This window comes from Athene noctua, chromosome 18 (genome assembly GCF_965140245.1).
Source record: "Athene noctua chromosome 18, bAthNoc1.hap1.1, whole genome shotgun sequence".
Lineage (NCBI taxonomy): Eukaryota > Metazoa > Chordata > Aves > Strigiformes > Strigidae > Athene > Athene noctua.
In genome coordinates, this window is record NC_134054.1 from 7,340,864 (window position 1) to 7,365,460 (window position 24,597).

At 48.7% G+C, this 24,597-nt stretch overlaps 2 protein-coding genes across 2 annotated transcripts; one reads left to right on the plus strand and one right to left on the minus strand.

The window, feature by feature from the left end:
• Positions 1–9,279: 9,279 nt before the first annotated feature.
• On the minus strand, positions 9,280–20,004 carry KCTD2 (potassium channel tetramerization domain containing 2). The gene is made up of 6 exons (XM_074921669.1): positions 19,609–20,004; positions 17,974–18,082; positions 17,224–17,315; positions 16,430–16,525; positions 13,377–13,502; positions 9,280–12,787 (listed from the first exon to the last, which is right to left on the minus strand). Exons 1-6 carry the CDS (start codon positions 19,900–19,902, stop codon positions 12,758–12,760), a joined length of 747 nt encoding a protein of 248 aa, XP_074777770.1. The 5' UTR covers positions 19,903–20,004; the 3' UTR covers positions 9,280–12,757.
• On the plus strand, positions 19,999–23,066 carry ATP5PD (ATP synthase peripheral stalk subunit d). The gene is made up of 6 exons (XM_074921671.1): positions 19,999–20,119; positions 20,514–20,644; positions 21,316–21,412; positions 22,277–22,348; positions 22,664–22,726; positions 22,863–23,066. The coding sequence occupies exons 2-6, from the start codon at positions 20,523–20,525 to the stop codon at positions 22,992–22,994; spliced, it is 486 nt and encodes a 161-aa protein (XP_074777772.1). The 5' UTR covers positions 19,999–20,119; positions 20,514–20,522; the 3' UTR covers positions 22,995–23,066.
• Positions 23,067–24,597: the final 1,531 nt, after the last annotated feature.

Sequence of the window (24,597 nt, forward strand, 5' to 3'; positions counted from 1 at the left end):
GATGGCTTCTTTCTCCTCCTAAGCCAGGCTGCTGAGGAAGGGAGTGCAGCTACCATGCAACCCTCAGCCCAGCAAACGGACCTACAGAGAAGAGCTGACGGTATTCCCAAGGCTCAGAGCCACCAGTGTGTCCCACACCTTTTGCAGCTGACACTCTAGACTTCTTGCTCTGCATTTCTTCAAGCACCTCCCTTCCTTCTCACTACAGGATCCTGGCAGCAGATTGCTCGAGAAACAACTGCCTTCCCCTTTTATATTTCACAAGACTGTGACCACAGGCAGGTACAGAATAGGACCACACCTCCTCTGAGGTATGAATTGGCCTTACCTAGTTCCCGCCCTTATTTTCCCTTTCACCTGCTTTCATCATACGGAGTCCCCTTGCTGGCAATTGCTAAGGTCACTTAGCCCTCGGTCTGAGAAGAGAAGGAAAAACTCTCCAAATGCCAAGAAGAATAGAAACGTATAAAGCTTGCATGTCGCAGCAGAGCTCAGTGTGAACCTTGCAGGAAAGCTGCACCTACCTACAAAGTGCTAGTGGTGAAAAAACATTTTTAAAGCCGTTAATTAGTTATGATCCAGGGATTGCAGATAGGCTTTTGCTCTACCTCTGTTTTGATCTAGAGCTTCTTCTAAGAGATCCCAGTTTTGATTTATTTGAGACTGGCAGCACCAAACATAGAGCAATAGCATTCCCCATCCTCTCCACGTGAATAAACACACATTAAAAAATATCTTTGGCAGCTGAACGAGCTCCAAAAAAGTGCCCATAAGGTCACCGCACAGTGCAATATTTGTTTAACACTCAAATACTGCTAAAACCGTAAACAGTCCCTAAAACCAATAGTCCCTAAAACAATACCTACATTTGAGTTTTGTGTGCGGCTTTAAAAATGAATAATAGTTTGATCTCACTCACTATTTAAAATTCGCCATGGTGGCACACTCACAAAGTTACTTTCATACCTCAGGCTGAGACTGGAATTGGTCAAACGAAGGGTAGCGGGCGCGTGGCTGCGTGCGCGGCGCGGGTGGCTCGTCCCCTGTGTGCGCAGCCCAGTCAGCTCATGGCCCACGGTTAGATGCTTCTGCTTCAGTAGCGACTAAAAGCTTTGATGGAGTCTTTTGCAATATTAACCTAGGCATCACTTCTGTAAACAGGGCTCTTACGCTGGCTGGCTCACAGCCAAAAAAAAAAAGAAAAAAAAGAAAAAAAAAAGGCCAGGAGCAGAGGGGGCCCGTGGGAAGGGGCTCTGAGATGCAAATCACGGTGGTGGTGCTCAGCACACTTTAATCCTTTGTCCACTTTAGCTGGGTGCAGATAATGCAACTAATTCAAGTGCTTGTCTCTCTGGTGTGAATTAGCTGGATGACAGCCTAAAACCTCTCCCCGGCAACAGCAAACCTGCAAAAAAAGGCAGAAGCACAGCTCCTCTCTGTTCCCAGCTGCCCTGTCCAACTCTTGAGTTTGTCCAGCAGAAGATTTCTGGCTCCACTCACATCTGCCTGTGCGCCTGCTCCCTGGGGAGGACTCTGCAGTGGGGCTGCAGACCCCATGGCTCCCGTCCACCTTCTGCCCCTGGCTCAGGACACCTTTTCCCCAGGCAGCCCGACTTGCACAGTCGCTGCAAGGACCCTGGAGATGCGCTGCCAAGCACCGCGTGGCCTCCTCGTTGCCTTCTGCCTGCATAAACGTAAAGGAACAAGTTTGTTCCAGCGCTGGCTTAGCTGGCTGTGCCACACCGAGCAACAGCAGCACCATGAAACCTTGGTTTAACTCTTCCCAGGGTACCCAGATAGGATGGAAGGTGCCAATGTGGAGGGCTAGTGTGTGTTTGCGTGCTCGATGGGCTTGATGTTCTCAGGCAACCTGCTCCTGGTGTCAGCGATGAATGTGAAAGAGCAGGGACATCTGTGAAACACAGGCAGATTTTCACGTGCACATGATCATTTGTGCTAATAGCATTGGGAACAGGATTGAAGTTCACAGCAATAGCCACACCTGGGTGCCTACTGCAAACAGTGTGCTTTTGTTGGGAGCAGATGAACTGGTGCAAAGGTGCTTCCAGCCCGTGCAGTGCCTGGGGATGCACAGGTGCCCTGCATGAGACAAGGAAGAGCACAGTGCCTGTTTCAATCTTTCTTTCTGGCCACTCTCTGCCAGTCACTGACTGCCCCAATGAACTGATTCTCTCATTCAGATCTGAATGTTTCTTCTTCCTCCAGTGACTCCCAAGACACCAGTATTCAAGGCTTCTTGGATTTTCCTATCTGTGATGGAGTAGCCCTAGTAGTAGTTGTTTATGGCAGCAGATCAGGAGTGCTCACACAGTGATTCTCCTTTCTTTGTCTATACCTCAGTTTCCCTCAGCTGTGATGGGGCACAGACAGCTGCTGGGATAAGAGCACCTGACAGAGTTGCTGGCTGCTCCCTGCAAGGGCGGGCAGCCCTTTATGCTGAGAAACACAGGGGCCTGGGGCATTTGTGTACCTCACAGCCTAGGAAGAGGTTTATATTTAGCCTGCAGATGATGATGATGATATCTTTATATTGTCCTCAGTAAGAACTTGCAGCTGGGGGGTACTTCTGTGGGGAGAAGAGCGGCTCACTTCTCCCCTGCAGCTGCTCAGGAGGGAGACCCGGCAGCAGGGTCCAGTGGGGAAGTTAGGATTGTGCCTGGGGGAGGGCAAAAACTGCTGCCCCCAGCGATGGGGCTTGGAGGGGCGTTTGATGCCTGAGGCTGGGGAGCAGAGATGGAAGCGGGGAGGAAAGTTTCTTGTTCATGGTACCTCAGGTCTCTGCATCCTGCTTGCAGCATAAAGGTACAAGCTTGCATCCTGCTTGTAGCAGCATCCTCCTGCCACCCCAGCTCAGCCCTGGCGTGTGCTGGACACGTATTTTATGAATGTGTAAAATAAGCTGCATGCACAGAATTGAGATGTTTACTGTAAACTGCGCAGGGTGGTAAACTGTTTTTTGGGGTCACTTAGTGTTGGGGGTAGGAAAGCTGAGTACTTCTCTTGGTAAATACCTTTATAAGTGACTTTTTAAGTACCTTTTTCATACTGAGATCTTGATTTGCTTTGCTATCGTCTCCCACATGGGTTGTATTATATCCTGGCTGACTTTTCCAAGGTCACCCAGTAAGCTGAGGGCAGAGAATCCAGATCTAGCTCTGATGAAAGCATTGGCCCGAGTAGTGTGGCCTGGCCCAAGCTATGGGCTTGTGTCTGCGGGATGTCACTTGTCAGCTGTCCCTCACAGCCCTTAAGGGACAGGCTGTGCCTGGGGCACAGTGGAGGTGGCTGCAGGTCCCCCGCTCTGTGCGTGTCCTTACCAGCATGTTACGGCTCTGTAAACTGGTCCCAGGCTCAGGAGCCTCAGCAGCAGTTTTGGGGCAGACCGTGTGCCTGGAAACCAAAGTGCAAATGCCTCAGAGCTTGCAAATTGCTTTTGAAAAAAACTGGTTTAATTTGTTCCAGAGATCCAGATTAGCAAATTATCTGACAGATTGAGTCTTGCAGAGAAAGTGGCCAGGGAGGGTGTTTTGTTTGTTTGTTTGTTTTTTTATGTGGGTGGTTTTTATTTTTAAAGCAAGGGAAACTAAGTGACATTTCAGCTGTGGGACTGCAGAGCAGTTTGGGGTAAGAGCTATTTCTGCCCCAGGTTCAGTCCCAAATTAAACTCCTGCTCTGATCTGATCCTTCCCTTGAAGCCAGACAGACCCAGAAGAAACCAAGCTCTCCGAGCACCTGAAAACAGATTCCTGGCCTGAGACTGAGGCAGGGACAGGATCTGAACAACCCTGGCAAAACCCCTATGGACCAGCTCTGGTCATGCTGAGAAAATGGGACTGTGCCAAGGATGGGGAAGTGCTGGTTTATCGTGAGTTTCCCTAGTAGTGCCTATAGCATTGCTCCCACATCCTCCCCCTGCAAAGGGCATCAGGGTCCTGCTGGCACTAATGGGTCTTAATTAGCCTGACACAGCCTCATCTGGGGCCTCCTCCCACACCCGCTCTCCCCCATTTGTTCCCCAGCTGCATTTAAGACCAGCTCCTTACCTAGATTGGTCTTTAATCTGTTTTACCACTGTCTTCTACTCTCCTGGGTTGATTTTGGGTCTGCATGGCTGCTCTGTGCTCATTAGTCACCAATAATGTGGGTGTAACACCAGGTGAGAAATCCCCCTTTTGGGACCAGGTTTAATGACCATTAGCTAGTACCAGGGATAACACTGCTTGGTGTGGAGATGGGAAATAGGGAACGAAGAGGCAGCTGGCACCAGAGCATGTACTGACAGCTCCCATCAGCTTGCAGGAATCCAGCAAGATGTGTCTTGTCCCTGCTCTTCACCCTGGTGGCAGATGTCCAGCTGGTGAGTGCTTGCAAATGGTTTGTGTGCAAGCTGGCCCTTGCCCTCCTGCTGCTGCCATGCTCCTGGGTCGCTGCCTGTAGCTTTCCCAGAGCCTGTGCTTTGTGCAGTACGTGGGGAGGTCGGTGCCAGGAAGGGCAGCTCTCCCCGAGGCAACGGGGATGGCTCCAGAGAGGAGTCGGAGAAAGATGTGCTTGGGTAAATTCGTGCTGGAGGTGGCTTTGGAAGCGGCTCTGGCTCACAGTGTGTGACACCCTGACCTGCCACGTTGCCCTGTGCTGTGGGTTTGTGGTGCCTGGGGAGTGGGGCAGGGTTGGGGACCGATGCTGGCACAGGGCTACCCAAACAGATGGAGACTTTGCTGGGAACCTGGCTGAGGTTGTTGAGGAAACCTGGAAGCTGCTGGTGTTTTTCTTCTATCGGTTTCGTGCATTTAGGAAGGTGAGGAGGGTGGTGTGTTCCCTGAAAGGTTTTGAAGAAATGGAGTTACCTTATGATTAGCAGCATGAAAACTCTAGCCAGTAGATGAGGACAAGGCCCAGGGAGGGGTCAATGGGCTGCACTGCAGTGGGGGGTGAGAGTCTAACCCTGCTGCAGCCCATCTGTCCCATGCACTGACATCTGGGGACCCTGAGCAGTGACAGGAGGGTTTCCCTCTAGCAGATCTGACCTATCAAGCTGTTAACTGTCATTTACCTTTTATTAATGAGGAATAGGGGACTTAGTGGGGGAAGGATCACGAAAAGTGTTTCCCTGCTGGATCCTTGGAGCAGGTGGAAGAGGTTGTGGAGTGCAGCCAGAACTTGTGGAGTGTGGTTTTTAGGAAGCCAGGAGGCTTTTGGGCTCTAGCTGGGAGAAGCAGCTCTGGCTGTGCTGCTCTCAGCAGATGTGCTGCCATCTGAACCAGGTCCCGCTCAGGTCTCTTCTCCAAGGACAGTTGCTCCAAGGAAGGTGCAGGTGATGCCTAGAAGTCACAAAAGGACAGGAAAGGTGATCCAACAACTTAATGCCAACTTCCAGGCTTTTCCTGCCCACACACAGAGGGATCATGACATTCAGCATGGTGATTCCTGGAAAAAGGAAAGATGGGAGTTTTTCATCACACTGGGAAGTGCAAGTGGTGGAGGATGTGTGGGGGAAACAGCAAAACATGGCCTTTGTTTCATGGATAAACCCCTTTTGGTTTAGCAAATATGACCATCTCCTTAGTTTTCACATGTTTCTTTGAATTCAAATTTTAGATGAAAACCCACTGAAATATTAGGATGAGGACTGTCCATTAGGTATTTCCTAGCCCTTTAGTGAATAATCTGCCTGCTTTCCTGAGACATCTTGAACTCAGCACCTGGGTTAAGGGCTTGGCTCTTTGCTTGGTTGCCCAAATAGTTTTCCTCATTTTTAGCCACTGTCATTTGAATTCATCAAGACCATTGGTGCGTGTTTTCCTGGCTGTGCTCAAGGACCTGCTGCCCAAACTGCCCTGAGCTAAATCACAGGTGGAAGGTGCTCACCTTTGCCAAGGATTTTCTTGGTGATGCAGACATCAGCTGAGCCCTCAGCTCGTGGAGAACCTGTTTGAGACCCATGAAACTTGAGGACTCCTCACACTTCAGACTGACAATGGACTTGCATCAGACTCCCATCTGCTGAAGTCTGGGGAACGCCTGGGAGGGATGAAGGCCTCCAATAAGAAATATTGCCAGAAGGTCAAATATTGATGCCTTTGCTCATCTGTTACACCACCATCTGAAGGCAATTGCTAGGGAATTGAGGATCCTTTACTGTGGTTTGGAAAAATCAGTGTGTTTCTCCAGCCCTGGAAGGGATAGGGTACATGGGAGTTATTAGTCCATATGAAAACTGGGTTAAACCTTCAGTGATTGTCTCAAAACCAGATCTAGGTGGAAGGACATGGCTAAGGTCCATGTTTCCCAAACAAGTTAGCAAGCTGGGTTGAAAATATCTGCAGGCTTTCTGTCTGCAAATAGATCTGGCTTGATTACTTTGTTCCGGGTGAAGGTGGGTGGGTGAGTGACGAACTGACCTTCGTCTTTACGCGAGAGCCTGAGGCAGAGCAGAAGAGCATATGTGTTGTGCAAGATGCACTTATGGCTGTGGCCAGACCTCTACACTGCCAGGTTTCACCCTCCCAGATGTGTGAGGAGAGGGGAAACACAGCAGCAGTTTCTGCTGCTTCTTGCTGAAGCCCCAGGCCAATCAGTCAGATGCTGATAGGGGCCTCGATGCTGCTAAAACCCTTTCCTATCTTTAATGTCAATTCAGGTTTCTTCTCTGTCCACAGACATGAGCAGGCAGGCCAGAAAAACAGATTAATTTTGCTCCAGGAAAAATTGTTGGGGCAAGCCAAGCTGCCAGCTGAGGTGACTAATGGGAGTTTTGTGGTGTTGCAGCGAGGTGAAGCCTGGGGAGCTGGGTGGCCCCCAGACAGAGAGTGGTGGCCAGGGTGGGCTCAGCCCTGGTGGGAGCCTGAGCCTTCCAGAGGAGGGATGTGGGATTGCTCCTTTTACGCCCTTTCCACTGCAGAAACAGCTAAAAAGGGGGTTTAAAGTCCCTCTGCTGCAGCTCAGATGCATGTGCTGCTTACTGACTTTGTGGCTACTGGAAAATCTCAGCAATGTTTTGTTACTCATCTTCCTCCCAAGCACCTGGCAAAGCCACCTGGGGGATTTATTTCCCCCAGTTGCCTCTGGAGGTAGGGGGGTCCAAATTCTGCCACAGGCAGGTACTAAGCTACCTGGGTGCTTTTGTGCTGCCATCCACCTCCTGCCTCGGTGGCAGCACAGCCCCAGGGATGGAGCCCCTTGCCCACAGGAGCTGCTGTGCCTGGGGAAGTGCCTCTACTGGGCATCCCACATCGTCTCAGGGCAGCCTGGGGTGATTTAACAAACCCAGCCAAGAGCCAGGGTCTTAACCCTCTGCTGAGGCCAGTTCTGCTGCAGACTGTCCCCCTCTTTCCCTTCTGTGCTGCTGCAACAGGTCTAGAGCAGCCTGGGCTTTGGCAACAGGGAGAGCTGGAGCCGTGGCCTGGCCCCTGGCAACAGCAGGTACTGCTTATTAAGAGATGGTGCATAGGGTTCATTTTTATACTGGGTAAGGTAACACATGCAGCACTGCTGCCTATCCTGCACAACCTCTCAGCTCTAGGTAATGCTGGGGCATTGCCTGTGTTTTCTGCAGCAAGAAGTAAAGAAATTATTTTTAAAAGGAGTTAAATGTGTTGCCCAGCCGTGGATGGGAAAGCAAGGGGTGGTGCAAAGGCCTGCCTGCTCCAGCTTGCAGTTTCTGTAGAAAGGCTTGCGTCTTCTGCATGGTGATGTAGCGTTGTTTTAGGGGAACTGCCTGCCTGGCAGGCCTGGAGCTGGTTAAAGGTCTGCACAAAGGTTTTTCCAGCCTATGTGGCCTTATAGGACAGTCCTAAAATGGGAGAGCAGGGAGGTTATAGCTGCAGGCCTGAAATACTGGCTGTAATTCAAACTTCTGCTGACAAGTCCTACCTTAGGACCATAGGCACGTGGCGTCCGGAGTGCCAGCCCTGCAGTTTCTGCTTCTGCCCAAGATGCTGCCTGCACATCAGCATGGCTCTGCTTTGGGCAAGCTCACTGGCAGTCCAGACCTGCTGTCAGGTCTGGCACGGAGATGTGGGGATGGGTCAAGGAGGTTTGAAATGTACCTTCTTAAATCAACCCACGCTATGTGCTGACTGGGCTCGGCTGTGGTTTCTGCCCCTGATGCCTGTGAGCTCCCCCTGTGTGGCCCCATGGAGGGAAAAGTCCATGTTGTGTTAAACCCCGGTTTGGGATGTGCCAACCCCCTCCCTGCTTGGTTGCTTTGAGGCTTCTGTCGCGGTGGGGATGGGGGGAGGCAGCGTGTCTGCTGGGCAGCCTTCAGAGCAGCTGCAGGGATCAGCAGCCACTTGTAATCAAATTAAGACTAAATTAATCCAAATTTTCCCATTCTTCACTTATGTCTTTGCTCCTCTTCCTTTTCCCCCTGTTCTGGGACTGAATTGTCAGTGTTATCCAACTTTCAGCATCACCAAAGCTTGACTATCTGGTTTGCCTCCCCGCTGCTTGTCCATCTGTTGGAACCTCTGTGTTTCAAGCATTTCTGAGTTGCAATGCTCTGTAAACAGGAAAGAATCTAAATCTCAGCTAATCCACCAGTCTTGCTAAAGACACAAATGCAGGGCAAGCTGGCAGCTTTTGGGGTGGAGGTAACAGAGCAACTATTTAAAACATCCTCCAGGGTCTCTGGGCTAATGCCACATGCCCAGGGCAGTCTCGCTCAGAACACAAGGGGAAGCTAGCTTTAATAAACTGCAGTTGCTTTTCTCTTGTTCATTCCCTTTTTATCTTGGTGGATGTGAGAACCTCCTATCTGGTCTTGCGTGGCAAAGTGGAGAGCTGTTTGCAGGCTTCTGCAGATGTCTGGTGTGGGTCTTTGTGGTAGAGGAAGGGGCAAAGCTGTTGAAACAGTCAGACCTTTCTGCCATGTGTGCTGGTCCAGAGTCAAACAGGGGTTTAGCAAACCAAAGTTGGCCAAAAAACCCTCCTCATTGCTTAGCTACTCCTATTTAATGCTTGTATTGACTTTCTACTTGCTTGTGGTTGTCAGTGGAAATGGTAAAGATAAATGTAGAAATTTAGATTCTTTTGTCTAACAGAAAATCAGAAACATGGTTTGGTTTGCGTTTTTCTCTGAACATAAACTAGAAGGACTCCAAAATCTTAATTATATACTCTTCTTGGCAAATCATTGTTATACATGAATTGGAGCCAGGAGCAGGTACCCGATTTGCACGTTTCTTTCCCCATTATGCAGTATTTACGTGGTGAGGTGGCAAATGATGCAGACAAAGCAGCAGGCTGCAGACTGATTGTTCAAACTTTTCAAACCCATTTCAGAATCTTTATTGAAAAAAAATTCATCACAGCATCTCAACTGTTATTCAAACACATTTAATAAACAAAGAGAAACAGTAGCAAAGGGCACTGACACGTGACAAACTGTACAAAACCGCCGGTTTGCAGGCAAACGCGAGGGGAGGAGCCCACGGCCCAGCTGCAGGACTGGGGAGCTGCTCCATCCCATCGCCCTGCAGCGAACCCCCTTTGCCTCAGCCCACTCAGTCACCCCTGAGAAAAATCGATTTTTAAAAATGTGCAGAAACAAAGACACTTTAAGAAGTTATTTCCAGTCTTGCCATAATGGAACAATTTAGGCCACTGGGAAAGTTTAAAAAAAACCCCAGTGTCGTACTCCATTCCCAGGATTAATGCTTTATCGTGAACCTTCCCAAGAGGCACAAGCACTCTTGGATATCCAGTAGATCTATTTCTGCTCACCTGCCCGACTCACCACAACACGCTACCTTTTTTTAGAGTGAATGGGACAAATTTCATCCTAATTCAGTGCTAGTTTTGTTATAGTTGTAACTGAGTGAAAGGCAATGGCAGAAAAAGCCCTGTCTTGAGCACAGAAGAGATGCAACTGGTATGTAATGCTGAGACCTGTCTTGGTCTCAAGGTAAAGGTGACCTAGCACAGTTGGGAAAGGAGAAATCGTCCACTGGGAATGTACCTGCTCTGCATGGACTTCATGCCTGGTCCTAAATACCACCCAAGAACTTGAGTGTCCAGTACCAAGGACTGTTTTTCTACCATAAACTTGTTCTGTTGAACTTAAAGATCCTGCAATTAAACCCAAAGAGTCTTCAATCCCCCGGCTCATCCTCGCTGCAGAAAGCAGCATGGAGGGGAAAAACCAAGATGCAACTTTGATAGTCCTTCTTGTGTATGTGAGTTAAACAGCTGTTCCATTCAACTGGAAATGGTAATTTTTAGGCTCTCTGGCTCAGAGGGGATAGTGATGGCATCACTCTCGCATCAGGCAATCCTCCGGTGGGCTTCACCACGTATGGCATTTTTGGTGATACAAAAAAGCAAGGAGGTATCATTTTTTATCTACTTGAGCTGTACTGGACAGAAAGTCTCCCTTTGCAACTAGTGTTGCTTTGAGCTCCATGGGTTGAACAGCAAGGTGCTCAGCTGGCATCCACGCGACACGCAGCTCAATCAGTTCCTGCTGCCTGTAGTTTGATATTTCTTGACCAGTTCCCAGAAACTCCCTCCTCTGAGGAAGGGAAAGAAGACAGATGAGAGTGTTAAAGGGCTTTTTAGGCTGCTAAATTGCACACATGTGCTTCTTGATTTCTTAGCTGTGAGCACAGACGGACAATGACTGAGGCTACAAGATAACAACAGAGGAGAGATATCTATACACATCACAGTGTTATTTAGGCCCAGCCAAGGCGTACGGTCTAATCACACCAATACCATCTCACCACATTATAAACAGGGAAGATGGAGGGAAGAAGAGGAGCTGGGGTCTTCAGCATGATGGCAAGCCAGCTGCGTTTCAACAGCCTGCAACTGACACTACGTGAATTCAAAGACATTTGGCACAGTCTGTTGTTACCAGGATTAAACTAGCACTGCTAATTAACCAATCTTTCTTGAGAATGAGGCAAAGCCTCCACCGGAGGAGGTACGTTGGCAAAGCAGGATGGAAGAGGACAGGCAAGAGTACGTACACAAGGACTGAAGAGGCAGAGAGTGCAGCGGTGTCGCTCAGTGTCTTTGCTGCACGTCTTGTTTGCTGAACTGGATGTTGGGCTGTTGGTAATGCTGCTGCAGGGCCCTGTCAGCAACAAGTGATAAGATGGGAAACCTGCCTAATTCTCTCTCAAAACTTTAAGGAGACCACAGGTAGCTGAAGTCCACCAGAAAGGAGCCCAACTCTGCAGTCCAGGTGAGGAATTTTCTGGTACCTTACTGAGAAACATCTGCTCTGAGCTTGTCAATGTCTCTGAATTCCAGCATCTCTGAAGCTCTGCGTTTAATGTCAGTTTGGGACTTGACTCAAAAAGACCCAAGTGCCTGGACACTCGGGCTACAAAGAACAAAGCCAGGATGGAAGGGGAAAAACATGCAGCAAATTCCTAAGAAATTCCATTTACCAGACTAGGAGGGACATGCCCTTGGTTAGGGATGGCACAGATTAAAACAGAGGAGAACCAGTGACTGCAGTTTGGCTAAGATTAGAATTCAAGAGAGGCACAAACGAACATTTTGCACACCCATCCAAGGCATTCCAAAGAAAAAAAAAAAAAAAGGTCACAGAAGTCAACACATCACTTTGGACAAGAAACATTACAACAGTTTGGCAACTTTTCACACCACCCCACCCCCCAGCTCTGTGATGCCCCTCTGTAATTTGAGGTGATCTCTTAAAGGTGGGGACATGAGGGGGCTGCAGATAAATCTCTGCGTGTAAATAGAGGATCTCCTCCGCAAAGGATCTCATGGGTTAAAACAAACCTACCTGCTTGCTACAGTACAAAAGAAATTCTGCCTGAAGTCCTCCCTTGGTGAGAAGGAAGGAGACAGAGAGCCTGTGCTGCTGGAGACAAACAAGGCAAAGCTGAACTTGGCAGCAACAAGTTCCTAACCTTGTGACTTTGCACCAGGCTAAGATATGGCCGTGCCAGGGTATTGGAGGGGAAGATGTCACCACTCTTCTTCAGTAGAGAAGTGTGAAGGACAGAACTATCACTCTATCGCTATTCTGGGTGAACACAGGTCTCTCTGTTTATGCACGTGAAGTAATGGGCTTTGGAAAATGCCAGGAGCCCATACGGAATAGTGTTAACAGCGAGACCCGTGTTAGATGTACACACAACTCCCCTCCCCTTAGTATCTAAACTCAGCTCTTAGGAATTGAACAAGGAACAAATACAAAGCAAGAATGGAAAAGTCTGTGTGGGTTTTCTACTGGTGGTTGTTTTGTTCCTCCTTTAAAAGCCCTGTTGTTCTGGTTTTTGGGGGAGGTCTGGCTGATCAGGAGGGGGAGCATTGCAAGGTCCCTGCACTTTTTTGGTGGCAGACCTGGGTGCAAGAAATGGCACAGCTCAAATACAGATCTTCCCACCCCTGCCAGCCTGGGGAAGGTGGGACTGATTACAGGGGCCTGTGGACCTGAGCAACCTTCACAAAGGCTCCGACTGGGAATCCAGCCCAGCCATTGTTGGAAAAATTCAATACAGCGCTGGCCAAGAAAATAAAACAAATACTTGTGGAAAGGACTATCCAACTGGAAGAGTCTTTTCCTTCCTTGGTTTCCGGGGTAAGAGGGAAGCCTTTGGTTATGACCAGAATTATTCGCCATTGGCAGGACAGGCTCGGCTTTGCTTTGCATTAGCTTGGTTACTGTACAAGGGCAAGGTTGCACTGCGGAGAGATGCTCTGCCCAGCTAGACTGCCCTTTTGACATCTGGGAGTTTTAACGGAGTGGACACTTGAATTACATCCGGGATCCTCGCTCTTGAAGAATCTGAAAAAGAAGAAAGCTTCTATAAATAATTTGGACAAGTTTACATGCAGAGTTCATGTTCAGAATCCTTGTTTTCTGCAGAGAAAGGAAAGATGGACTAATGTGAGAGGAGCTTGCTGGCTTTTATGCTACCATAACAAACAACAGGTTGGTTAAAGCTGACTGAGCCCCTTATCTAGAAATCCTGCTTAGCTGCCTGCCAGGAGTTAAGGATAGCAACAAAAGGTGACACTTGGGGAAAAAAAAAAGAGTGGATCAAAAGAGGAAAAAAAAGCTTGCATCTCCCTGCAACATCCTTCAACCACAAAGCGGGACCAATCTCAAAGGTCCTTGCTATGCTGTCCTCCTTTTTCAAGTCTCTCTTTCCTCCAACTTTCTTTTGGTTTTCATTTGAAATCTACAAAGAACCTTAGCTCTTGTCCTCCAGTAAAAAATGAATTCTTCCAAGAGGGGAAGATCATGCATGCAGGAGGAAACAGGAAAGCTGGTGCATGGAATTGCTACTGCAAATTATGGACCTGCTAGTGTAAGAAGGGCTTTTTCTTTGCACAGGGGAATTCAGGTCAATACATCTGAGCAGATGCCATACCTTTGCCTTCTCGCTCGGCTCCTTCACGATGCCGTTTGTAGAATTGTTGAGCTCCCTGGACACAACGCAGAGGAATTCTGCCTGGTCTTCGTTTCCATAGTTATAGGAAGATCCAATGCTGATCAGCTGTGTGACAGGAGACAGCCAAGGTAACTATCAGTAAGTCTTGACTTTTGCTTTATTCCTACAAGTGCCGTGTGAGGTAGGACTGTCCAGTGAGACCTGCTCTGGACCTGGAGTGTCCCCAGCAGTTCCTGTGTCCCAGGCTCTCCTCTGTGTGTGGAAGGCAGGGACAGGGCTGAGCTCCAGAGCCCTCTACTGGCACCTGGAGCCCCAGGAAGAAAATTCCAGCCTGAAACTGTAATGCTGAACACAACAGAACATTTTCCAATTACTGAGGGCAGAAAAAGGAAAAACTGTCAGATTTTGGAATATGTAAGATCCAAGTAATTCAGATATGGGGCAGGCAGTGCAGGCTTCCTGGTCTAGAATACACTGAACTCAGCTCTCAGCTTGCCTTGTGACTTTGATGTGTAAAAACTGGAAAGGCAATTCTTAACCACAGACAGATGTTAGATTAACTAGGGGACATATGGCAAACTGGCACCATACTTTACGTAGATGTTGTCAAGATGGAGGTTGGTATCTGTATAAATGGGATTATATTCTGTGACTGTTGTGATGAGGGGTCTGGACTCGATCCAAGCAATCCCATCTGTCTCATTTATCATTATTACATTTAAAGGACATCCTGGAGTGCAGAGCTAATTTGTCATTTACAACTCAGTTTTGCTTTCCAGATAATAAATCTAAGTAATCTGAAGAAAGCAATGTGAATCTTATCAGCTGTGTATATCTAGGGAACTTTAATATGCAGCGTGCACCCTCACTTCCCTGTCCTAATGGATTTTAGAAGAGACAGCTCCATATTTATATATGAGGCAGATGCTGTCAACAGCCTTCCTAGACAGATGACTATCTGACAGTGCAGCTGCAGGAAGATGTGGGGGGCTGTCGCACTGACTGACCTCCAGCACTGTTTTAAATAGGTTTTGATGTTTGTAATGAGAGCACAAGGTAGACACAGGTTAAAAAAAATATTTTTTTTTTTCTTTTGCATCCCTGCACCCTGTCTTGACTGTTGAAGCTCTTGGATATTTCAATACCGTACACCACTATTTACTCAACAAACAGAAATTATCTTGACAAAGACAGCAATTTTCCAGACTACTGAACTGTAGGTGGGCAGGAGAACGGATTTCTGTTTAAAATAGAAAATTTCTATTTCATCCTTAACTTAAGCTGGACTGAATGGTGCAAGGCACAGAACCTGAAAGGCCACATGCTCCTCTGAGAACCCATGCCTGACAGACAATAAGGCTGCACCAGCTTTTACTACCAGGCTTCTGAACCAGTCTTTGTGGTGCCATCAAGTGACTGGATCCAAAGAGCCCATGAAGGGAACGTCTGCTCTCTTCAGTTGCTGCCATCCAGGCTAAGATTTAGCACTAGCCTCTTTTTGTCCCAAAACTGTAGATCCATTACCATCTTTCCTAACATGTCGCAGCCTGCCAAGTGGTGCGATCTGGCGGAAGGCAGAAGCCATGCTGGGTTGCACATCTGGGGAAATACCTTGGCAACAGGCTACAGCGACAGTGTGCCTCCCAGCAGGGCCTGCTTCAGCATGGGACACAGCCCGTGCTGCACCACCACCACGTTCCTGCTCTGTGACCCAGCCTGGACATCTCGCAGCTGGAGAGAGGCTGTACTGCTGTGTGAGGTCTAGCCCTGACCAAAGCATTGTATCTGGTGTCCTGTTTTGGCTTGCTGCTCCCGGGTGTGTTTGAGCCGAATGCAAATCCTGGGGAGGGCCAGAACAGCTCCTGATGGTGGGAGCGCGCGGGAGGGGGATGTGCAGGAAATTCTCCTGGTGCCGGCAGTGTACAGGAAGGGAGGTGGCAGGGATCTCAGGGGTCTGTGCAAAGGCTGTGGATGGCAGAGGGAGGGAGGGAACTGGAAGGGAACACCCCAGAATTTGCTTGTAGCTACTATCTTGACCCTCTCATTATAGATTTGAAAAGCAAGACTAGGAAAGATGTAAGAGCACAGATTCCCATGTAGGGCACTGTCTGTAGTCGTTTGGTTTTGGGGGTGTATGCATGCATGTGTGAAAGGCAAATTCTGTTAAGTAAATTTCTGGAGAGCAAAACCTGGGTGTTGGAGAACTGCATTTCCATAAAGCAGCTAGTGGCTCTTGGTCACAAGATTTCACCACCCGGCTCACAGGGGCGAGAGTTTTTGGCTGCCTCTCCACTCTGCAGTAGGAGTTTTCAGGCATTACAGAACAGATATATATGAACAAGTGATGCAAAGTGCTTGCCTCACTTCGTGTCAGCACATTTCCCACAACATCCACTTGTACTGAAGCTGGACTAATTGGGAAGACAGCAAAGCTGTAATCCACAGAGCCTATTCTGCAGTTTGTTTCTTAATATAGCATTAACATGCAGGCCAGCTGGTTTCCAATTCTCCATCCTCCTAAATAAGAGGACTGTATTTGATTCCAGAAACCAAATCTGGAACTAATGCCATATGCAGCTTCAGTGACACCTAGCCCCAAAACCGGCTGCATTACAAAGGCATCTGCAGGAAGTGTATTTCTCATGTCACTCAGCGCCTCTTTAGCAAATGCAGGAGTCATGACTTTGAGCTTCCAGCAGAGTCGTGCTGTGGTTTTTTTATGGCTCTATTCATTTTCCTGGATAAAACTGTTGTACTGGGGCCTGGTATAGGTGATGAAATGCAGAATAATGGAAGAATTGCTCTGGGATTTGAAGTCCTGATAGGAATACAAGAAGTCCTGAAGGAAAATGAAATCTCTCTTGGCAGTTTGAATGAATTCTGCCTTTCCCTGACAGTTATTTTACATAAGTGGTCTGCTGCTCAGTTCAGACTGCTTATTCTGAAGAGCAGTGTGAAGTGCAATTCAATTGCAAACTGCTTATTTCATATTCAGCTTTCAAAGGGATTCTGCCATTCTTTGGTAATGGTACCTGTTCAAATTTCCACCCATCGGACATAGTGGACACCATCTGTGTGAGCTCTTCCTCTTGGCACTGCAGGACTCTGTACACATGCTTCACAGGTCCCTAAAGCATGGAGGATAAAAATAAGCATGAGTTTAGTAATTTTTATACTAGTATCAAGCTAGAAAATTAGTAAGCCTCTCCTGCTCGGTCATCTTGTTATTTAAGGAAGTCTGAGCCCCACAGGCTTTCTGAGGTTTCATCCTTCTGACCATCCAACCGATTCTAAAACAGGTACATATGGCTGGCACACTTCTCTTAAAAGGCATCTAAGGGCCAGTGAAAGCAAAACTTCATGGGCTTTCAAAGCCATTTGCTGCCTTTTAAAAGCATTTCTCTTATGAAATTGAATCTACTGGGAGTGTTAGTATCAGCTGAGCTGTAATAAGAAAAAGTGCCACAGAGAGACAGATATAAAGGGAAGAAAACAGTTCAGAGAAGGAAGAGTTTGAACTATTCTTTACTGACCAGAGTGGTGTTTTGCTTTATAACTACCCATCTCTGCTCCTGGTCCCTCTTGTTTAACTGTTCATTGCCTTTCCCAGCAGCATTAACAAATGACCGAGTGGTCTGTGCTTATGAAACCATACTGGATACTTTCCTAGCTGTGTCCTGAGTCTACCTAAAAGCACTTATTCCCCCTGATAAAGATGACTACTAAACCAAAGAACTGCTATTAGAAGTGTCTACAGCCACACTTGTCCTTCTACTGCGCTACAGAAAATGTCTGACTTCGTAACACAACTGTTCCTGTGCATTACTTGAGAGGTTCTGTTCTCGTTATCCCGTATCCGCTCCTTCACCAGCCGCACAAGAGATGCAATATTGTAAAACTCGGCTTCTTCCAGTACCCCTAAGAAAGAAACCAGAAGTAGAGACAAATTCTGTTACTCTGTACAGGGTAGAATGAAGATGATTCTGCTACAAGGACGCAACCTTGATGCAACATGCTCCTGAATCCAAATCTAGTGAGAAAATCCCCAATAGGCTGTGCCACTGATCTCATGCTTCCAAGCTGGAAAAAAATGACCAACTAGCTGTCAGCTCCTTCTATGACTTAGAGGATCTTTAAGAAAGATTATTCCCCTTTCCCCGGGATTATCAGAAACCCTGTGGTACAATCTCTATTTTGTTTAGCCCTGTTACTGGAAAGTCACTGAAGCTGCCTGCTTGTCGAGAACTGCTGTCCATGGAGGGAGAGGAGATGTGCTGACAGATCTTTTGCTCTGCTAACTTTAAGCTAAGCAGAACAGTGATGGGTTGTACTATAAACTGCAGGCCTCTGCTTTCAGGAAGATATAGAATCTAATGATTTAATCCCTGTTAATGAGTATCCTTTTCAGAAACTAACAGTACTAACAACACTAGAGGGAAATGTGGCTTGCTCACACCTTACACATCGCCACGTCAGGAACCTTGCGCACTCAGGCAAGCTTCTGACAAGGGTTCTCAGATACCATTATCCGACAGCGTTTGCAGCTCTAAAAAATGCCCTGTATTTTTTATCTTACCTTCTTCTGCAAGCTCCTTGTTTATGATGAGCTTCCCATGTCGGAGGTAGTTCAGTATTGGACCAAAGTACGTGGGGTCTCTATCGATGAGATACGCCCCTGTCTCATCCTGTTGAGTGTGTCCAGGAATGAAGCGGGGATGGTCAAGTGGTACCAGGAAAAAATAATTTCAGTTGAAAACAATGAATGAACATCTTCTCTTTGAGAACATGGATTAATTTGCCCGTGAAAGATGTACTGTACATTTAAACCAACATTTATTTTTTTTCAGTTTTTGAACTTAGCTACAAATGTTGCAGGTCAATAATACATCAAGTTAAGCATTTCTGTGATCAGAGTTTATATACCCAGAAAGAAAAGCAGTTTTTCTTCACTGCAATAATGCAAAACAAAAGCAGCAATTGTGTTCTGTCTAAATTTGTTTTCCAGACTAGTTTAACTAGGAGACTCTGGAGGCAAACTGGATCTCCAGGTCTGGCTAACAGCATATGATGGTTTAAGTAGCTCTTTTTTTCTCCTTTCCACTACTGAAAATGCACACTGCAATACCCCAGCCATGTCTCTGGCAATACTATAGCTATTGCCATCAAATAACCAACAATTCACAACCAAAAGCATTTCTTGAGCCAGCTCTGAAGCCTTTCATATCACTCCCTTAAATCACTTTAAAGCAATGTTTGTTCTGCCAATCAATCTGCTCTAAGGCCACAAGAAACTGAAAAAACATTCTGAAGTGTCATCTCCTCTACTCACTGATGCTGGCGACTGCTATTTTGATAACAACCAGGATTCATCTTTTGATTAAACTCTGAATGGAGTGGCAAGAACCCTGACTAATTCTCAGTCTGACCTACCCACAAAATATTTACAAAACTTTGTGCAGCGGATGCTACAGAAAACCTGCAATTACAAGAATGTTTGCAAAATCCTTACGATAAACAATCAGTTCAAAACTAACCACCCATGTAGGGAATGTGCACAGTGATCTTTTATGAGACCATAGTGAAATATATTTAAAAAAATAGTAATACATGCTCAGGGTGAGAAATCATTAAGATTCCTGTTTCTAGGAAAGCTTCCCTCCAGCTCCCTCTCTGCTGTAAGCACTGTGGGGAGGTGCTGGTTTGCTCCTTGAGGGGACTCATGTCACCATGGAGGGCATCGGAGCCTGCAGCCCCGGGGTGTCACAGGCACGAGGCCAGACTCAGCCCCGTTCCTGGGGATGCGGCCAGCTCTGTGGCCGTGTGATGGGCACAGAGGGACATGGAGATGGCGTGTGTCAGGCTGACATGTGCTCCGGGGACCGCGGGAGTGGGGCTGCTGTGGAGATCGGCCCATCCACGCCGCGGGGTCTGGGGCTGCTGGGGCTGTAAAGCAGCGTTGGGGATGCCAGTCCTGGGGACACCGGCAGCCGGGGCTGTCACCCAGCCCGTACAGCGCGGTCAGGGGGTGCTGGCCCTGGGGACACCGGCAGCCGGGGCTGCCACCCAGCCCGTACAGCAAGTCGGGGCGCTGCTCGCCGGTGACACCGGCTGCCGTGGGGACTAAGGCGGCTCAAGGAGCGGCTCTCACCGCCTGGGCCCGGGGTCTCGCCGTCCCGAGGTGGGGTGGGGGCCGGCCCCGCCGCGGCCTCACCTTGTCGGAGCCGAGCTCGGGTCCGTCCTGGCAGCAGAGGCGGCACAGGAAAGACTTGGGCTCCCGACACAGTGTCTGCCGGGTGCTCACGAAGTACGTGCCGCCCACGTTCAGGCGCACCCACTTGGAGGAGGCGGCGGGCGGCCGGGCCGCGCCGGGCGGGGACAGCGCCCCGCCGGAGCCCGCCGCCGCTCCGGCCGCACGGGGGCTGGGTGGCCCCGGCGCCCCCCCGGGGCCCGGACTGGGCGTGCGGCCCCGCGGCGGCCCCTCTGCTGCTGCCGCCAGCTCGGCCATGGCGGTGCCGCTCAGCGCCCCCGCGTCGCCATCGCCGCCCGCTGCGCCGCCCCGCTCCGCCGCCGCTTCCGGCCGAGAAGCACTTCCGGGGCAGCAGCGACCGTCACCGGGAGGGGGAGGGCGCTTCCGGTGGGGGTGAGCTCTGATTGGGCGGCAGGGCCGGGACTTCCGGCGCTGTCGCGTCAGCGCCCGGGGACGGCGGTGGCGGTCAGTGAAGGTGAGAGCGGGGAGACGCCGCGGCGGGGCCGGGGGGCGGGCGGGACGGCCTGGAAGGGGTCCTGGGGGCGGAGACCGGCCGGAGAACCGGGAAGGGAGGTCCGGGATTCCCGGGGCTGGGAGAGGGAGAAGGCCGGGGCGGGCCTGGGTGTTGTGGGGAGTAGGGGGGGTGTGAGGCCGCGGCGGGGCCGGGCTGAGGAGCGGGTCCCCGCCCTGTCCCGGTGTCCGTCCGTTCGTCCCTCCCAACCCCCGTCCCGGTCCCTTCTCCCGCCCCAGCCCTCACCCCTCGGTGCCGGCGCTCCCGGGCCGGAGCCGTCCTCCCCTTCCCCGCGGTTGCTGGGCCCTGCCCGCTCCCCCCAGTATAACCTGCCTGGTGTCGTCTCTCCTGGGCGCAGCCTGGAAGCATGGCGGGCCGCAGAGCTGCCCTCAAGGCCATTGACTGGGCGGCCTTTGCCGAGAGGGTGCCCGCCAACCAGAGAGCCATGTTCAACGCCCTGAAAACCCGCAGCGATGCGCTGTCAGCTCGGTGAGTGTCAGCTCCTGCGCGTGGGGCAGTTCAGCCCCTCAGCTGAACCCGTTGTGGTACAGGGTTGAGCTGGGTTGGTAACTGGTCTTGCAGAGTGTCCTGATAGGTATTAAAACAGGTCACCTTCAAGACAGCTGGTGGCTTTTACTGGCAAATCATCTTTACTTAATCCTCCCCGGAGTAAAACAATAGCCGCAATGTAAAAAAACAGCTCTATGAAAGCAGTTTGCTTTGGCACATTCAAAACACTTTGCAGACTTTGTTAGTCAGTTAAATGCTGTACAAATTCATGAGTCTTATCAAATTCAGTGTATGCTGCTTGATATAAATGTTGTGGGCTATTACAGTGAGTATTGCTGATTGCTTCTACCTTAGTATTGTGAAAACCGCCCAATCCTTTCTAACAGGGCTGCACCTGGAGGTGCGATGTAATAGTTTGAAGTGGGGCAGGGCTGCAGGCTGAACTCTTGTCTGTATAGAGAAGTTTGTTCCAAGGGCAGAGGCATTTGCAGAAGTGGTTCATCGCTGCTTGTTAGTGACGGACCTGAGAATATTTAAAATAAACTAAGCAGGCTCTGTTGATAGTCTGGAAAGTAACTGTAGTAGAGAGTAGATGATAGTGCAGAGTTACTTCTGGTCCTGGCTGTGACTGATCTCTTCCATCTCTTTAGGTTGGCTGCCCTGCCAGAGAAGCCCCCGACCATTGACTGGGCTCACTACAAGGCTGCTGTTGCTAAAGCTGGCATGGTGGATGAATTTCAGAAGAAGGTCAGTCGCTCTGTCAGCTGGATATTGCTCTTTGGAGGTTTAAATGGGGAACATCTTTGGTGTTGAGAGGAAAACACCGAAATTGGCAGCGGAGGTTGATTTTTAGCTAGCAGGTACCCCAGCTTTGCATCCTGCAGATCAGTGTCACTAACCTGGAGGAGGTCACTTCAGTGATGTCTTTCAGGAGGAAACCTGTGGCACTTACAGTGAGAAAGTTGGTGAAAGAAAATAAATTATTTTGGCTGCAGAAGTGCATTCAGGTAGTGCCTCTCCTGAAGCAACCGTTTGAAATATTTGTCTAACTCACAGAATGGGAGAAGTTGGCAAGTGTGGCTCTGCACTGTGAAATGTGTGAAGCTTGTGGATGCCCGCAGGGGTTGCCATCCTCTTTATAAGCAGGAATTGAAAAGCATGGGCAAGGCTTTTGCTGAAGGATACATGTCCCTGGCACTATGAAAATTGACCTCCCAAGACTGGGAGAACCCACCCAACCTCAGATAGATCTGGGAACTCTGTCTTGGGGGAAATAAATTTGCGATATGATAAGTCTTTGGTATTAAGACTTTCTTGCTTCCTTACAATGCTGTGCTTTGCTCTTTACAGTGCTGTGATGAATGTGTGTATTATTACGTGTCCTGGTGGTGGCATGCAGTACAGGATAGATTGCTTTAAGCTCACAGGTGAGCAGTGCTACTTCTGAAGGACACAGTCAAGCTGCAGTGACTGGTTTTAGAGAGCCCATTAACTGACATGGTTGTGAGCATATGCTAGGAAGAAAGGAGGGAATGCTGACAGGGAAAATAACCTTGGTGTGAAGGACTGTTTCAATCAAACCGTATAAAAACTTTCTCTTTCAATTTGCAGTTCAGTGCACTAAAGGTTCCTGAGCCAGTGGATACACAAACTGCCAAAATTGATGCCCAAGAGAAGGAAGCTGTAAGTGTTTAAACTGTTCCCTAATGCTGGGGTTGCCTCTGACTTCTGTGAGAGGGAAGGGATGTTCTGTACGTGCATCTGCACAGGCAGGGCAGGCCGAGCTAGAGCACGGCTCTGGTCTTCATACATGTGTCTGGCTTTTGGCTGAGCAAGAGACTGGGTGTGGCTGTTTGGGGTTTGATTAAGATTCAGTCCACTTACCTGGTGTAACGATGATAAATTTGAATGCCAACTTAAAGCGTTGGGGTTGCAGGTTCACTCTAGGTCACTATCTTTATCATAACCATATTCACCACGTCCTCTGCTTTCCTGCAGGCGAAGAGCACTGCTGAATACGTGCAGGCTTCCAAAGCTCGTATTGCCCAGTATGAGCAACAAGTAAGTCTGGACTTTTTGCTTGGTGAATGTTCTCTTTAACCCAGCCTGGCACACACCTCGTTCTTACTTGTGTGTGCTTTGGTCTTTCTTGCTGATGAGTGACTTGTAACATGTTTGTCTCTGCTTCCACTTCAAGCTTCAGAAGCTGAGAAACATGATTCCTTTTGAACAGATGACATTGGAAGACTTGTATGAAGCCTTCCCTGAAACCAAGCTGGACAAGGAGAAATACCCGTACTGGCCCCACAGACCCATTGCTGATCTGTAAACTTGTCTGGAAGCAGTTTGTCTAACGACTGTCAGACTCTCTGATCTTTTAAATAAAGAACTTTCCCTGCTGCCTGTGGCTTAGATCTCAGACATGAGGTTGCAAGGTTTTGAGAAACGTGGAACAATACACTAACGTGCAAACAGCCTGCTTTTCCTGGATTTTGTCTTTTCTACCTGTGAGCTTGTTTTTGTAGCAAAGATCCCAGCTAGACCTGTTGATCAAACCAAATCTCACTGCATCTTCTGTAATGCAGATAAACTGTCTGTTGGCCTTGTAGCTGCACGGTGCAGGGAATGTAGCTCTTCTGGTAATGCAGGCAAAAGTGGAACATTTTATGGTGCTGGAGTCTATTTAGTAGTGATCTGTGGTGCAGTGGGAGATGCATTCTACAGGCAGAGGTCTGGGGCTGTTTTCTAGGCTGATTGTGATGGTTTATGTGCAGCCAATTGCAAAAGGAGTTAGAAGAGTGTAGTTATGTCGATACCCTTTAAAAAAATAAGATTAAAAAAATTCTTTTAGAACATTCCAAGTATCACCCCTTTAATCCTGGTGATCCTGTTATTCTCTCTGTCCTGGGTTTCTGAATGATGAGGATCTCACTGAAACTCACAGAAACAGTGGTACAAATGCTCATGCTCCAGACTTGCACTGTTTTATTTAATTATCTGAGGTGGAACTCTTAAACACCTTTCCCCAAAATGGAAACATCTCCATAAGAGAAGGGCATTAATTCCCTTTCCTGTTGATCATGTTTGTGGTAAGAATTATAGATGGATAGAATGAAGGTATTATCCCCAGATTTCATGATTGTTTTATTCATATGCCTTGCGCTCACATTAGAATTTTAAGAATATACGTAGTTCTACTGGACTAGAGTACAAAGCACTAAGCATGCAGATCTCGTGCCCTGGAGGTTTGGGGTTTTAATTTTGTTTAGGCAACTGAAACGGCTGCAGGTCTATGAATCAAGCAGGAAAAAAATCACAGTGAAGGGGTTAGATGCAAGACAGTGGAGAACAACGGAACTAGCACTGTGCAGAGCTGGTCTCTAGCTGCTCCATTTTATAGAAATAATAGCAAAAAAAAACAGGGATAGAAAGAAGTGACTGTAGAGAAGCACCTTCTCCAGAAGTAGCAGAAATAGGTCCCGCTTCTGTGCTTGCGAGTGGGGCTTGGCCATGTGCCCTTTTGCCTGGGCCGCCTTGGGAAGGTTCAGCAGTCGGGCGCCTTCCTTGGCGAGGTGTTTCATGGTCTGGTGGTTCATGGCTCTCAGTGGCAGCTCGGCGTGCCCGTCTGTGAAGAGCAAATAGGGGCTTGGTGGGTGGCTACCACAAGCAATAACTGCCCGGGGCACTGGTTGCCCCGAGGAAACCCACCCTTGCTCAGACGAATCTGTGGTAAAATGCACCAAACCTACTTATGTAAGAGGTTATGGGTGGTTTTACCTTGCTGGAAGCTTCTGAGAATCTTGTCTAAGTGCAGAGATTTGTGCTGCTGGTGCAACAGGAAGAAGGTGTCCAACACAGCCATGATCATGAGCAGGAAGGTGCCTAAGAAGAATACCACTGCAGAACAATATGAAAACAAAGAGAGCCTGTGA